This window comes from Octopus bimaculoides, chromosome 7 (genome assembly GCF_046866305.1).
Source record: "Octopus bimaculoides isolate indiv1 chromosome 7, ASM4686630v1, whole genome shotgun sequence".
In the NCBI taxonomy this organism is placed as follows: domain Eukaryota; kingdom Metazoa; phylum Mollusca; class Cephalopoda; order Octopoda; family Octopodidae; genus Octopus; species Octopus bimaculoides.
In genome coordinates, this window is record NC_142934.1 from 4,897,490 (window position 1) to 4,911,004 (window position 13,515).

Sequence of the window (13,515 nt, forward strand, 5' to 3'; positions counted from 1 at the left end):
TCGGCGCCTCTGTTGTTCACTGCTCTTTCAGTAGAGATGTGTTATTCGGTTATTTAACTTTGAACCATGGAGCAATTCCTGAGGCCATACATCTTTAACCCATCATTGAAATTGAGCATCTCATTATTTATCATCGTGCATCGGGATTTCACAAATTTTTGCAAATCCACCATTCATTATTTCAGGGTCCAAAGAATGGACTGGGCTCCCATCTAAAAGGCTCAGTACTGCTTCTTCTTTTCTTTTCTTTTTTAAGTGTACAATGAATATGATATTGTTTAGAGTCGCTATTCACTTTATGTCATTCAGGGACCCGCTGACTGTAATGAAGTCCTCATCGAACTAGTTTACATGTTTTGGTGTATCTCGGGAGGGTCATTATTCCCATAATGGACACACACACACACTAGTTCTATTTCACCAAGATTATTGAACACGGAACCATGAGGTTGCGGTGCAAACTTCTCCCCACCCCCACCCCACCCACTTCACTTCATTATCTGCAAGGACAGAAATTTATTAAGAAGTAAATATATTGAAAAAATATTAATTACTTTATTTGATGGTAAAAAGACTCGCTTTTCTTTCTTAAAAAAGTCCCAAAATATCACCCAAGGTCTCTATACGAATTTGGGCCTGCCACATACTTTAATGCACAAAAAACTTCTTTTCCTGAATATACACTGCTGAAACTAGGGTACGCCTAATATTCCCGTGGGTCTTTTATGCTATCAAACACAGTATTAATGAAATAGCAATTAAATTCTTTGGGTGTTTCTTCGACGAGATCACACGTTTCGTCTCGCCGAGTTAAAATTTACAAACAACCTAAGTTGTATATCCACGTGACCTATGATGGCGGCGAATTTAAGTTATGTTGGCGAAAGTTGACAACGATTTCTTACATTCCTGTCAAGCTGACCACAACGGAGTTCGGAGGTGCATGACAGCACAATGTAGTGCTGTAAAGAAACTTCCCAGTGCTTGGTGGGGACTTTTTGTTACTTTTCAAAATGAAACAAAGCCACATGTTGCAGCTGAATTCTGGTGGCGCAATAGTTTTATGTCGAAATATGCAGAAACACCAGAATGGGAAACTTTGTTGAAGTCTCTGATTTCTCTGGAACCTCGACTAATTGATGAGAATTTAATCTTGTACGATATGTTCTTTACGTTCTTACCTTCACACTTTTCTTTGCATTGTCGTATTGTTGTGTACTGGAGTTTATCCCAGTTTTTTTATACTTTTAATGACCAAAAAAAAACACTTTGTCTAAAATACTAAAAAATGATTTGACAGCTTACTGTCTGCTGGTAACAAACTCCGAAATTGAGTTTGGAGAAAGGAGAGAGCAAAACGGAACATTATTTCGCTACTTGTTGTCCATAAGTAAACATAAAGAAGGGGTTACAAAAAAAAAACTTAACTGATAATATACAAAAGGCATTACTGCAGGTGTGTGCCCTACCCCCGCCGACTTAGTTTCTTCCTAACTTTTTGAAAAATAGATACTTTTAATAAAATTTTTGACAAATACACTTCAGATGCCATAAACTACGAATTATACCTGAATTTGATGTGAACAAAAAAAAATTGTTGGGAGCGGATAATTCACACGCTTCATCAGAATGTATGAGGAAACAAAGTCAAGGTGTGGATTATCCGACCCATTCTCATTTTTTTCTTCTCCATATCAGATTCCAACATAAACGTAATCTACAGCATCTGAAACGTATTTGTAAAAAAAAAAATTATTAAAAAATATCCAATTTTTAGAAAGTTGTTAGGAAACATCGCTGTATGTGAATTGTCCACTTCTCCGAAAATTTGTTCCTAACAAATTCTGATATAACCTTAAATCTACACCATCTAAAGTGTATCTCTGGGAAATTTTCCTAAAAGACATCCGTTTTTCAGAGTTATAAACAAAGTCAAAGGGGTAAGCTGCATGCATATGTAGGGATGCCACAGAATATTTTTGAAGATCGTTTTTACAATTCATTTTAAATACCTCTCGTCTAATATAATAGTGCTCTCTCTCTCTCTCTCTCTCTCTCTCTCTCTCTATCTCTCTCTCTCTCTCTCTCTCTCTCTCTCTCTCTCTATTACACTCACACCTCTACTTTCCTTTATCACCAATAACGTTTTATCATTAGTTTGTCTGCTAAGTAAGAGGTTAGCCCTCATGATTCTGTCAATAATTCCATCCATCTGCTTTATATCTACTTTACTCATTGAAACATCTCCATCACATGCCCTGCCATTAGAAATACCCCCATGTAGCGACCAAACTCTCAGTAATAACAAAGTAAATCATCAGCTTTGAACAAATGAACTCTATTACATATATTCAATGCTTTGTCCATCCAAGCAAGTGTGTGTGCATGGCCAGAATTTGATAGCGATAACAAGTCTATATTTCTCCTCTCGTTTTTAAATCACTTTGTCTCTTTGTCTCCCCCCCCCCCCACACACACACACACTTTTCGTAACCTTTATGTGTAATGTCTTTATTGTATGTATGAAAAAGCCCTAATGTCCTTGTAACAAATACAAGAAAGCCTTATTTGTTTCCTCATTTGTTTTGTTTTCTTCAGTTGCCCCACCTTCTTTCTCCTGACAGAATATTTCCAAAAATGTTTGCTATCATTTTTGAATCAACATTTGGCTGAACTTCCTGAGCAGTCTACACAAGAATTCCTGGCTACCATTCAACAAAATATCCAATATGCCCCCAACAACAGGATCCAGTCTCTTTTCAACCATTTTCAGTACAATTGTAGATTAACTTGGAACCAAACTTTTCTTCCAAATAACCATTTTCCCCATGTCATCTCCAAACAAAACCAAGAGATACTAAACGACATATTGAAGTCAGCAGCGTCAACACACCAATACAGTCCTTTCTTACCTTCATTTGTTAGAGAGCGGCAGCTACAAATTCCTGGTAAGTCACCAAGTCTTATTAGCTTGTTGTTTATTTTTATTTCATTTCCTTTAATCATTCATTTACTCTGTGTGTGTATGTATAGCAAAGACATTGCTGTGTGGTTGAGAAGTTTGCTTCCCAACTACATGGTTCTGAGTTCAGTCCCACTGTGCAGTAACTTGGCCAAGTGTCTTCTATAGCCCTGGACCAACCAAAGCTTGGTGAGTGGATTTTATGGACAGAAATTGTAAGGAAACCTTCATGTGTCTGTATGTATGTGTGTGTGTATATATATATGTGTGTGTGTGTGTGTATGTATACTCTTTACTCTTTTACTTGTTCTAGTCATTTGACAGCGGCCATGCTGGAGCACTACCTTTAGTCGAGTGAATCAACCCCGGGACTTATTCTTTGTAAACCTAGTACTTATTCTATCGGTCTCTTTTGCCGAACCGCTAAGTGACAGGGACATAAACACACCAGCAACGGTTGTCAAGCAATTCTAGGGGGACAAACACAGACGCGCCATGCCAGCATGGAAAATGGATGTTGAATGATGTATATGTTAGGCAAATTCATTTTAAATTGTTATGACTCTTCCATTTCTCTCTCTCTCTGAACCAGATGGAAACATTACAAGTATAGATGATGTGATATCTCTTCAAGAGCAATGCAGTAATATAATAGTGCCAGAAAGTCCAGTCATTGGTAACCAACTTTACTTTTCTTCTGTTTTTCTTTAAATTATTTTGTGCTACTTGTAAGTTCCTCCGAGTCTTCTTGGAGGATTCTGCCTTGTCTTTTTCTGCTGTGAATGAGAATGTTGAAGTTTTTGATTGCTTCACTTATCTTAGCAGTGAGACTCATGGTGACATTAGCTGCGAGTCTGGAGTCCTAAAAAGACTTGGACAAGCTAGTGCAGTTGTGGATTCATTGGACAAGGGTATTTGGTGCTGCTGATATCTGAGCAGGAGGACAAAGGTTCGGATATTTAGATTTCTGGTCCTCCTTATCCTGCTTTATAGTTGTGAAACTTGGATACTGTCTGGGGCCCTTAGGAGCCATCTGAACTCCATTGTCTTGGATAAAAGCAAAAATGAAATAATAAGAGCTGAAAATCTTTAGCCATTAGTCTCGTCAATCAGGACTGATCTGCCTAAAAAGACCACTTATGATAAATGTTATTGATATGGTATGAGTTAATTTACCACTATTATTAATATCATCATCATCATCATCATCATCATCAACAATATCTTCAATGGATAACAATCTATTTCAGTTATTCATTCTGACAGTAGTAGTGAAGAATCTATGGAAATGACAAATGAAGGAGCAATCGAACCCGAATCCAGTAAATCTACAAATATTCCAGTTCAAGAATCTAGCAAATCCCCATCACCAATGGAAGTTCCCAAACCACCATCACCAGTGGAAGTGCCTTCTGATAAATTACCACCAGAAATAGAAGTAAGTTTAGTTTAAAGGTTGTAGTGTTATTGTTAATAGAGAAGTCCAACATTTGTAAATGAGTTACCTTTCTCTCTCTCTCTCTCTCTCTCTCTCTCTCTCTCTCTCTCTCATCCTGTTTATTATATTATCATCTCCATTCTGCTGCCTCACACTGTAAGACCTCCCTTTACTCCTCCCACTCATTCTTCAACTCACTCTATATGTGTGACCCCCACCAAATTTCCCAACAAAATATATTAACCCCTTTTTCTACTTTTGCTAGATGAAGGCCAACCAGTTGAAGTATGTCTGGCAACATGGAGACAAACCCCAGAATGTGTTACCACCAGAATTGAACCTTTTTGTTGAATGTTCAGACCAACAGGTGAGCGAGTATTCAGCAATGTTGTTGCTGTTGTTATTGTAATTTCACTCGAGGTTAATCCTGATCAAGCAGACACCTCTCATCAAGGGCATTTCAACAGGGACCGTACCATTTTCTATTTCAGACACAGTGTATCTAGGGATTATAAATATCATACACATACTTTCTTTTTTATTTTCTATTTATAAAGTGTGATCTGAAAGGGATTTGGCTGCTATTTCTAGTAGGTCGATTCTTCACTGATTCAATTGTTGGTTGGTGATATAAGAGTTTATAAGAGACAAATGTAAACATTATTTTATAGCATGTCTGATGTTTTATTTGGCAGATAATAGATAATGTTTTACCATTCTTCATCACATAAATGAGGTCTACAAGCCATTGATTTGTACATCACCATTTAATGTCCCTTTCTCCATATTGGCATGCATTGGATGGTTTGACAGGACCCAGTAGGTCCAAGGACTTCATTGTTGTTTTGATGTTATTACTAAACCTCATTATCCAGAGATGGATTACTGATTACTTCAAGTCAAAACAATAGATTATCTTAAAGCAGCAAGCTGGCAGAATCATTAGCATATCGGACAAAAATGCTGAGTAGCCTTTCATCATCCTGGGGTCAATAAAATAAATTAGCAGTCAAGCAGTGAGATCAATGTAATTGACCTAAGCCTGCCTCTCAAAATTGTTGGTCTCAAACCCTGCAACAGCCCAGCATCCTGTTCAGGGGAGGATGTTGTGATCTTAGTCCCTTATACACCATGGAAACTGAATAACCTGCCTTATGAGACCCAGGGCTCAAAAAAAGGGGGGGGGGGCTAGGTTACAATGGTGAATAGAGTAAAAACATTTGTTTTCTGTTTAATTTTTCTTCTGTATTTCTTTGTTTAGGTTCACCAAATCTGCCACATGTTAGATGTTGAGTCCCTGTCAGAATCCTCTTTTGCTATGATATGCAAACATTTTGCTGAAGTCGGCAATCAAATCAGTTATGCCAACAGTCTGGTCTTGGCCAAAGATTGTATTCTTCCTCGGGTAAGTAGTTGCCATTTGTAATCTTTTGCAAGAAAGATAAATGATTGACTGATGTATAAGTTTTAAAAACAACAACTTACACACACACATGTAAACAATTGTACATACATTTATATATACATCAAATTAATAAGCATTATCATAAACGGTCATGTTGCTGTATAGCCTCAGGTCAGCTCTGTTGACCAAATGACCAGGTACAACCCACAGACCCATTGTTTCAGATATACCATTCCTTCATTCAGTGGTTTATTGCATAAAGAGTACAGGATGCAATGATTAAATAGATTGAACCACTGCCCAGTCTAAAGCTGGATATTCTGTCAGTGACGACAGTGGAGGCAGACAAGGTGGACTTAGTCATAGCGCAACAGTTGCTGTTCTCTATTTATCACTGGTAGTGAGTATCCCAGCAGAGTTTTATGGCTAATAAGGCCATTGATTCCATTCTTTTTCTGTTTGTCTTTTTTGATTTCTCTTTCTTTGGACTGAATGGGAAAGATAGTGGCTTTAAGATATTATGAGACGTGTGTCCGTATGTATTAACTGATCAAGATTGGAAGAACAAAGTGTGAGCTGAAAGATCCATTCTTCATATCCTGTCACGTTGCACTGGGTTTGTGTGTAACCAAAACATTTCATTCTTGCAGACTCAGCTGTAAATATTACCATTAATGTCAGGAACTTTTTATCTGAAAGTTGCCTTCATTATATTCTATAAAGTCTTCAGTTTAGTTCCAGGCAGCTGAGTATGTTACGGGACACCGTATTCTTTACTTGTCCAAAATAGGTGGAAGTAGTTCTCAGCATAAATACTTTATTTGATGACATACAAGATGCATTTTTTTCCCCAAAAATGCCTCAAAAACTTACCCTGGACCCTATTTGTAAAACTCCTTTCAATGCACCAAAGCTACAAATGAAACTAACGGGGTATTTATATTGTTTTCATTATTTATTTATTCATTTTGCCTTTGTAGTTTGTGGTGCAGTCCAAGCAAAATTCCAGGCTCTTAGTCTCTGCAATTGTTACCTTCAGTCAACAATTCCCAAAGCCATTTGTGGATGGAGTCTTAATTCCCTGTGCAAAGAACAAAAAAATTGGTAAGTTTGCTTTTTCTTTCTGTAGAGCTAAGAAGCTCACTTGGCAACCACATGGTTTGGGGTTCCATCCTGCTGTGCAGGAAATGTGTCCTTATATTTTCAATGTCCTTATATTTTCAAACAGCTGAGCTCCTCAGTTTAAAAATATAAGGACACAGATATTGTGTCGTATAACCAGCTGGAAACGTTTCCTGGGGCTAAACAACAGTAACATTCGTCCTATCCAGGACAGCCACATTGTTGGCAAATAGTCTTTACTTTAAAGAACTGCTACTGAATTTAGAAATAATGTTTCTATGTATTTTATTTTTGTGGTGCACCTAGCCACATCTCATCACACACAGACATACTGCAGTAAATGTACCTTCTGAAAATCATTTACGAAACCTTGCAGTTCATTGCAAACTCCTTCTGTCCTTAATTTTCAGATTTACCTCAAGCCAAGCTGTTAACCATTGTCAATAAGGATGCCTTTACTTCTAATACCAGACTCTACCTCCTGGAGTAAGTTTTACCAAATTAGTGTTTTGTATTTAGTATTTCCTTCTCCTTAGAGGCTGGACAAGACTGTAGGATACTAACCTCTAAGTCAAATGACCACCACTCTTAACTGGTATTGCACACAGCCATGCCAATTTCTTTATCATCATCACTGCAATTTTTTAATTAATATTTCTTGACTAATTACATGAATTCACTAATGCTCTCTTTACTATTTATGGCATTTAGTTTCGTCCCCTCTTGTTTCCTACATCAAATCCTTTCATAATTCTAATTGCCTTTATTAGTTCATCATTTACATTTGCTTTACCATGCTGGTACGGGTTAGATGAGTCATCACAGTCCAAGTTGGTTCTTATTCAGAGTGAGTGCTCTCTTAAAACAAGTCAGGGACCCCATCTACTCATATATTCCTCAGCCGGATGCCCTTCCTAACACCAACCATTTTGTAAGAGCACCTGTACATGTCTTGTTCTGGCCATTTGCATAAAAACTTATTCAAGAATTGTCTTTAACATATTTACTCTGCAGGCAGCTGTCCAAGAGTTGCCCCAGCATTGAACCTGGAATCCTGTTATTGCTAGAGAATATTCTAGATGGAAAGGTAATTACTTTTATTTTTTTTTTTTTTTGAACTATGCATTTTTCTCGCTAACATTGAGAGAAAAGATCTTACAAATTTCAACATTTGTATTCACTTGTATCATTTTAAGAGACAAAACAATTGTTTCAAATTTTTGGCTGATGGTCAGCCAGGGTAGGAGGCAAGATGATGACACTGACGCAAAGTTGAACTCAGCAGAATTTGAACTTGAAACATAAAGAGCCAGAAGACATGTTACTAGATATTTTGTCCAATGTACTTTGGTGCTATTAAAAGTACAGTTAACAATGGTTCAAGCACCTTTTTTTTCTTTTGAGGAGGGAAGGGTTCTGCAAAATGTTTCAATCTTTTAAAGTCTGAATGTGAACAAATTCGCTTGATAATATCACTTTCAAACTTTGGCACAAGGCCAGCAATTCTGAAGGAGGGAGGAAATCGCTTACATCAACCCCCATCACTCAGCTGGTAATTTATTGACCCCGACAGGATGAAAGGCAAAGACAAAATACTGCTAAGCATTTTGTCCAGCATGGTAACAAGTCTGCCAGCTCACTGCCCTTGTTAGACAATATATATACATCTCTCTTTCACAGCAGCCTGGTGAATCAAAATGAAATCGTTTCCCAGGAGGGGGTCCACTAGTTTGGTTGAGTTTTTACAGGTCCTAAGCATAATGAATTCACATTCAATAAAACGAGATCACCTTTCATTTTCTGCATCAGCAGAGAAAGACAATCAATTGCGACAGTTATTTGAATTTGCACCTTGGACAAGAATCTACTATAGGCTTCAGCTGACCAATGCCATGGCAACAGAAAAATCTGCCTCAATAAATTCTTTCTGGCCCAAGTGGACGATAATTGATGAAACAAGTGCTGGCGTTATAACAAGTTATTGCTTCTAATTTTTTTTTTTTCCCTTACATAAAAAAAAAAAAATCACGGTGCAAAAGTGGCTGTGTGGTAAGTAGCTTGCTTACCAACCACATTGTTCCAGGCTCAGTCCCACTGCATAGCATCTTGGGCAAGTGTTTTGTAAATGACTTTTAGCAAATTCCTTTATTATTTACAGCTGGAATTGTCATCTGACCAACTTTCCCAATTACTGCAATGGCTAAAGAAGACCTCCACTGTTGAACAGCATTCCAATAGCAAATATGGGAGATTTTTGCTCACATTTGTAAATAAATATAAAAAACAGGTAAGAAACAATATTCACTAATGACCGACTCTGTCGATTTCATCTTTACAATCATAAGCATCGGTTTAGATGGGTGGATAAAAAGTTTGTTTTCCAGTCAGATGGTTGTGGGTTCAATCTCATTGTATGGTACCATGGTCATGTTTTGTACTATAGCCCTAGGCTGACCAAAGCCTTGTGAGCAGATTTTGACAGATGGAAACTGTGTGGAATCCCATTGTCTGTGTGTATGATTTTGTCCCCGTAACTTAGCAGTTTGGCAAAAGAGACCAGACTACAAAATAAGTACCGGGGGTCAATTTGTTTGATTAAAACCCCTGCAAGGCAATGCTCCAGCATGGCCACAGTCCAATGAGTGAAACAAGTAAAATAGAAAAGATTAAAATAAAGATGATTTGGAGGAAACTTCAATCAAGACGTTTGACTTTATTACTCATAGCAGACTAATAAAGAATACTTCAGTAGATGACAAGGTCTTCTCGGTTTAGCTGGTTCCCCAACACCACCACAAGGACAGGATGTTAGTCAATGCTGTATGTAAATGTGTGATGATTAGTCCACCCTACACTGTAAGGGGCAAAGGGCCAGGTTTCTGGTTTCTATGACATTTATTTCTCCCTAGATGATATGCCAGTCAGTCACATGACTTTCCACCAGCTGAATGGACAGAAGCAACATAAAGTGTTTTGCTCAAGAATACAATGCACCACCTTATCCAGGAATCGAAATCACAATCTTACAATCAGGAGTCCACGACCCTAACCATTAAGCCATGTACCTCTACATATTAAATGTGTACAACAGCTTATTTGACTGACTAAAGCTTTCAACTCTATTTGAAATGTTTATTTACTATAAGACTTTGACTAAAGTGTGTATGTATGTATGTATGTACATATATCTCTTTAGAGTGGTGTGTTTGTATGTATGTATATATCTTTAGAGTGGTGTGTTTGAAACAAAAAAACTCTTGGATTATTAACCGTATTTCAGTACCTTGCTATCTTATTCTTCTTGGTTCAAATCCTATTATGGTTGATTATTATAGTTTATTTTTAGCTTGTCTTCTAAAAATTTGAGTACCCATAATATATAATCTGTCCACCACAGCAAAAAGTAATTATGTGCCTAATCAAGCATTAACTGTTAATCATCTTAGCTTTGATAATAATATTTATGATATTTTCTTTTCTGCAGTTGAAAAAAGAACATATTTCTTGCCTTCACCAAATTGTTGAACACCATGAGACTTTCTTGAAGAATACAATAATCAGTGCCCTGAAGACTTTAGCAAGGACATTGGAGGACAAAGCTTAATGTAACTAGAACCACTTAATTTTACCTGCAACAGTAATATCAACTGAACCACATTGGGGGGTATGATGACTTGGTCATGTGACCTGCTTTTTTTTTTTTTCATATTTGAATTAACAAACTGAAGTCAAAGCTTCTGTAAGTCATGTGGCAAATATTTTATTTCTATTCAAGTACCCAAATAAAAAAACAAAACACAATGAACATATACAAGTGGATGATGAAAGAACGTGATGCAAATACTCAAGACACGGGTTTTTTTTGGAAGAAATTGCAATCCTTCAGTTTAAAAATATAGCCTGGCAATTTGAATGTCTATTCCAGTATTCTGTGTGGAGGGAGGGAGGGAAGGAAGGAAGGAAGGTAGAATGGATAAACTGGATTTAGGAAAAAAAAATGTCTATTTTGATTTGCTACAGTAAAATATAAAACCTGATATTAAATGAAATAAGAATTCTGATAATGGTTTCAAATTTTGCCACAAGGGCAGCCATTTTTTGGTGGGGAGGGGATAAGTTGATTACATTGAGCCCAGTATGCAACTGGTATTTAATTTATCGACCCTGAAAGGATAAGTCAACCCTGGTGGAATTTGAACTCAGAACATAGCAGACGAAATACCGCTAAGCATTTCACCTGATGTATTAACAATTCTGATAATAATGGTCAGATTCTTAGTGTTTAAAACGCTAAGTCTTTATTTTCAAATCTACCTGAAATTCTGGTTATATGGTCATGAAAGGGTTTTTTGTTTATTTTTTTTATCCACCCGAGTTGGTAAGATAACCAATAAGGGTGTTAAGAGATCAAAACTTCCAAAGACCAATCATAACATGCTGGGGTCTGTGATAGAGATAAAAGACAAAATATCAATGATTCTGATGTGAATGGGTCTTTGGTTAAATAGCAACAAATTAGAAAGTTAAGGTTTCCAATATTTGTTGACATCAGCGAGAAGTGGTTCGTTTATCAATTTTGCATGTACAGTCTTTACTCAAATCCTGCCTCCAATGAGACATTGCCAAATAAACCGAAAGAAAATAAATAATAAACAAGGTTTGACTGATGGTGGTGGCCAATAGTGGAAAAGGAGCTTCTGTAATGTGTACACACACACACTTGTACAAATACCAGCATAAGAGGCACTATTCTTTCTATAATAAAAAGTCACAGCTTTTTGATTTTTTTCTAATTGCTCTTCCTTGGATCCCAATTACAACAGACACAAACAAAATGGAATTCTTGAAAGTCCACAGGATTAAATAAGTTCCTAAGAATCTCCTCCAAATTGACCACACAAAAGATTTCTTTAAATGCATGGAGTTGTCAGCACTATGGTCAGTCAAGTGGTGAGGACATCAGAGCATGGATTATGTGATCAATTGAAGAAGTTTACTTTTAATTGACCAATAGCAGCAGATCTTCAAAACGTTAATCCAGTTGGCTCTGCTGACCAAATTCTAATTTTAGTAGTGTGAGTGTTTGTTGATACCAGTTGGCATAAAAATGGAACTTTCAATGTAACCAATGGTGACTGACTCTGCAAAGAGTTCATACCGCAAAAACATTGCCAAGATTGGTGTCATAAAAATAGATTTGACTCTACAAGAGCCGACCTCGACATTCAGCTGAACTGCAATAGCAATAAAGGATTTTGCCCGGAACACTGCCAACTTCGTAGTTATAATCCCATGTCAGTTCCGTTCCTGCGCGAATGTACCTGAAGATAACAGAGGTTTACAATTAGTGGAAGAAGCAATATCAGACAGATTCAGAGAATTGCAAAAGTAAAATAGTTATCTACTTACTGTCCAGCAAAGAATGCCACCCAGGGGAACCGAAGGTCATGTGTGTCAACAAACACGTTTTGAACGAAAACATTTGGAGAACAACTGTGCTGTAAGACAGAAATGCAAAACATTTTAAGAATCAAGACAACAGTAAATCATTACAAATATTTGTAATGATTTAAGGTTAGCAATAATCATTTTGAAGAGCCTGGCAGATTCTTCAATAGCACCATCCTACCTGGGCTCTTATACACTAACGAGGTGTGAGTGCCATGTAAAAAAAGCACCCAGTACACTATATATCAGCATTAAGGGCATCTAGTTGTAGAAACCATGCCAAAAACAGACAAATGGGGCCGCAGCCTTACTAGCAACAGTCAAACCATCCAATCCATGCCAGCTTGGAAAATGGACGTTAAATGATGATGTCCTGGTTCAAAATACTGGCAATGGATGAACTTACAGAACAATTTGCCAAAAACTAGTTTCCCGTGGTCCACTAATATTTGGAATCTGGTTAGTAGCAGTTTGTTTAACAGCAAGAATCGATGAAAATATTTCTGTCCTGACTTGTCACAAGAGTTTAAGAAAAAACAAAAATTACTAACATTGAGGAAACGGCCGAGATTTCCCATTGATTTGGCATCCATCACATAGCACAGCTGACCATCATTGAAGTAGTAACGAGTGCTGGGACGTTGCTCCCTTTCTTCAATCCTCTCTTTGCTCGGGTTCTTTCCATCTTTGAATAGAAAAATAAAATAAAACACAGTGACTGCTGCTTTCTTTGAGAAAGTCTTTGACAGATTAGTGAGGTGGAGAGAGAGGGGCTTAAAACTAGTGAACATGCTGTCACAGTCTGTATCAGACATGGTGCTTACTGCCACATCTTGTTACTGAAACTACACTTTGATCTTAGCCAAAAGGCCAAGAGAAGCCAGTTACTGGAATTGACCAGTGGCACCACATACTTCACAGTCACACTGTTTAATTACAAGGGAACGCAAGTTTTTTTTTTTGACATTTTTACAATATTTCATAATTAACCCTTTAGTATTCAGATTTTTCTGTCAGAGGTAAAGGCTTAATCACATTGTTTGAAATTAATTCCGCGTTCTCTTGTAGCTTCAAGATTTTAAATGATGTGATTGTTTATTTTTAGAATGACATTGTAAGGTAGGTTTAAATGCTAAAGGA

General features: G+C 37.1%; 2 protein-coding genes across 8 annotated transcripts in view; one reads left to right on the forward strand and one right to left on the reverse strand.

Moving 5' to 3' along the window:
* The first annotated feature begins 793 nt into the window (after nucleotides 1-793).
* Nucleotides 794-11,706, forward strand: LOC106873583 (uncharacterized). Its single transcript, XM_014921015.3, has 11 exons — nucleotides 794-1,155; nucleotides 2,599-2,948; nucleotides 3,555-3,638; nucleotides 4,213-4,400; nucleotides 4,666-4,767; nucleotides 5,662-5,805; nucleotides 6,786-6,909; nucleotides 7,338-7,413; nucleotides 7,942-8,014; nucleotides 9,086-9,214; nucleotides 10,412-11,706. The coding sequence occupies exons 1-11, from the start codon at nucleotides 875-877 to the stop codon at nucleotides 10,529-10,531; spliced, it is 1,671 nt and encodes a 556-aa protein (XP_014776501.1). The 5' UTR covers nucleotides 794-874; the 3' UTR covers nucleotides 10,532-11,706.
* Nucleotides 10,672-13,515, reverse strand: part of LOC106873585 (histone-lysine N-methyltransferase SETDB1-B) — a 42,885-nt gene continuing 40,041 nt past the window's right edge. For all 7 annotated transcript variants that reach the window (XM_014921018.3, XM_089354668.1, XM_052969174.2 and 4 more), the window contains 3 exons: nucleotides 12,927-13,060; nucleotides 12,337-12,425; nucleotides 10,672-12,248 (listed from right to left, as the gene is read on the reverse strand). In XM_014921018.3, the coding sequence (XP_014776504.1) occupies nucleotides 12,131-12,248; nucleotides 12,337-12,425; nucleotides 12,927-13,060 (341 nt within the window). In that variant the 3' untranslated portion in view covers nucleotides 10,672-12,130. The remainder of the gene's footprint in view (nucleotides 12,249-12,336; nucleotides 12,426-12,926; nucleotides 13,061-13,515) is intronic.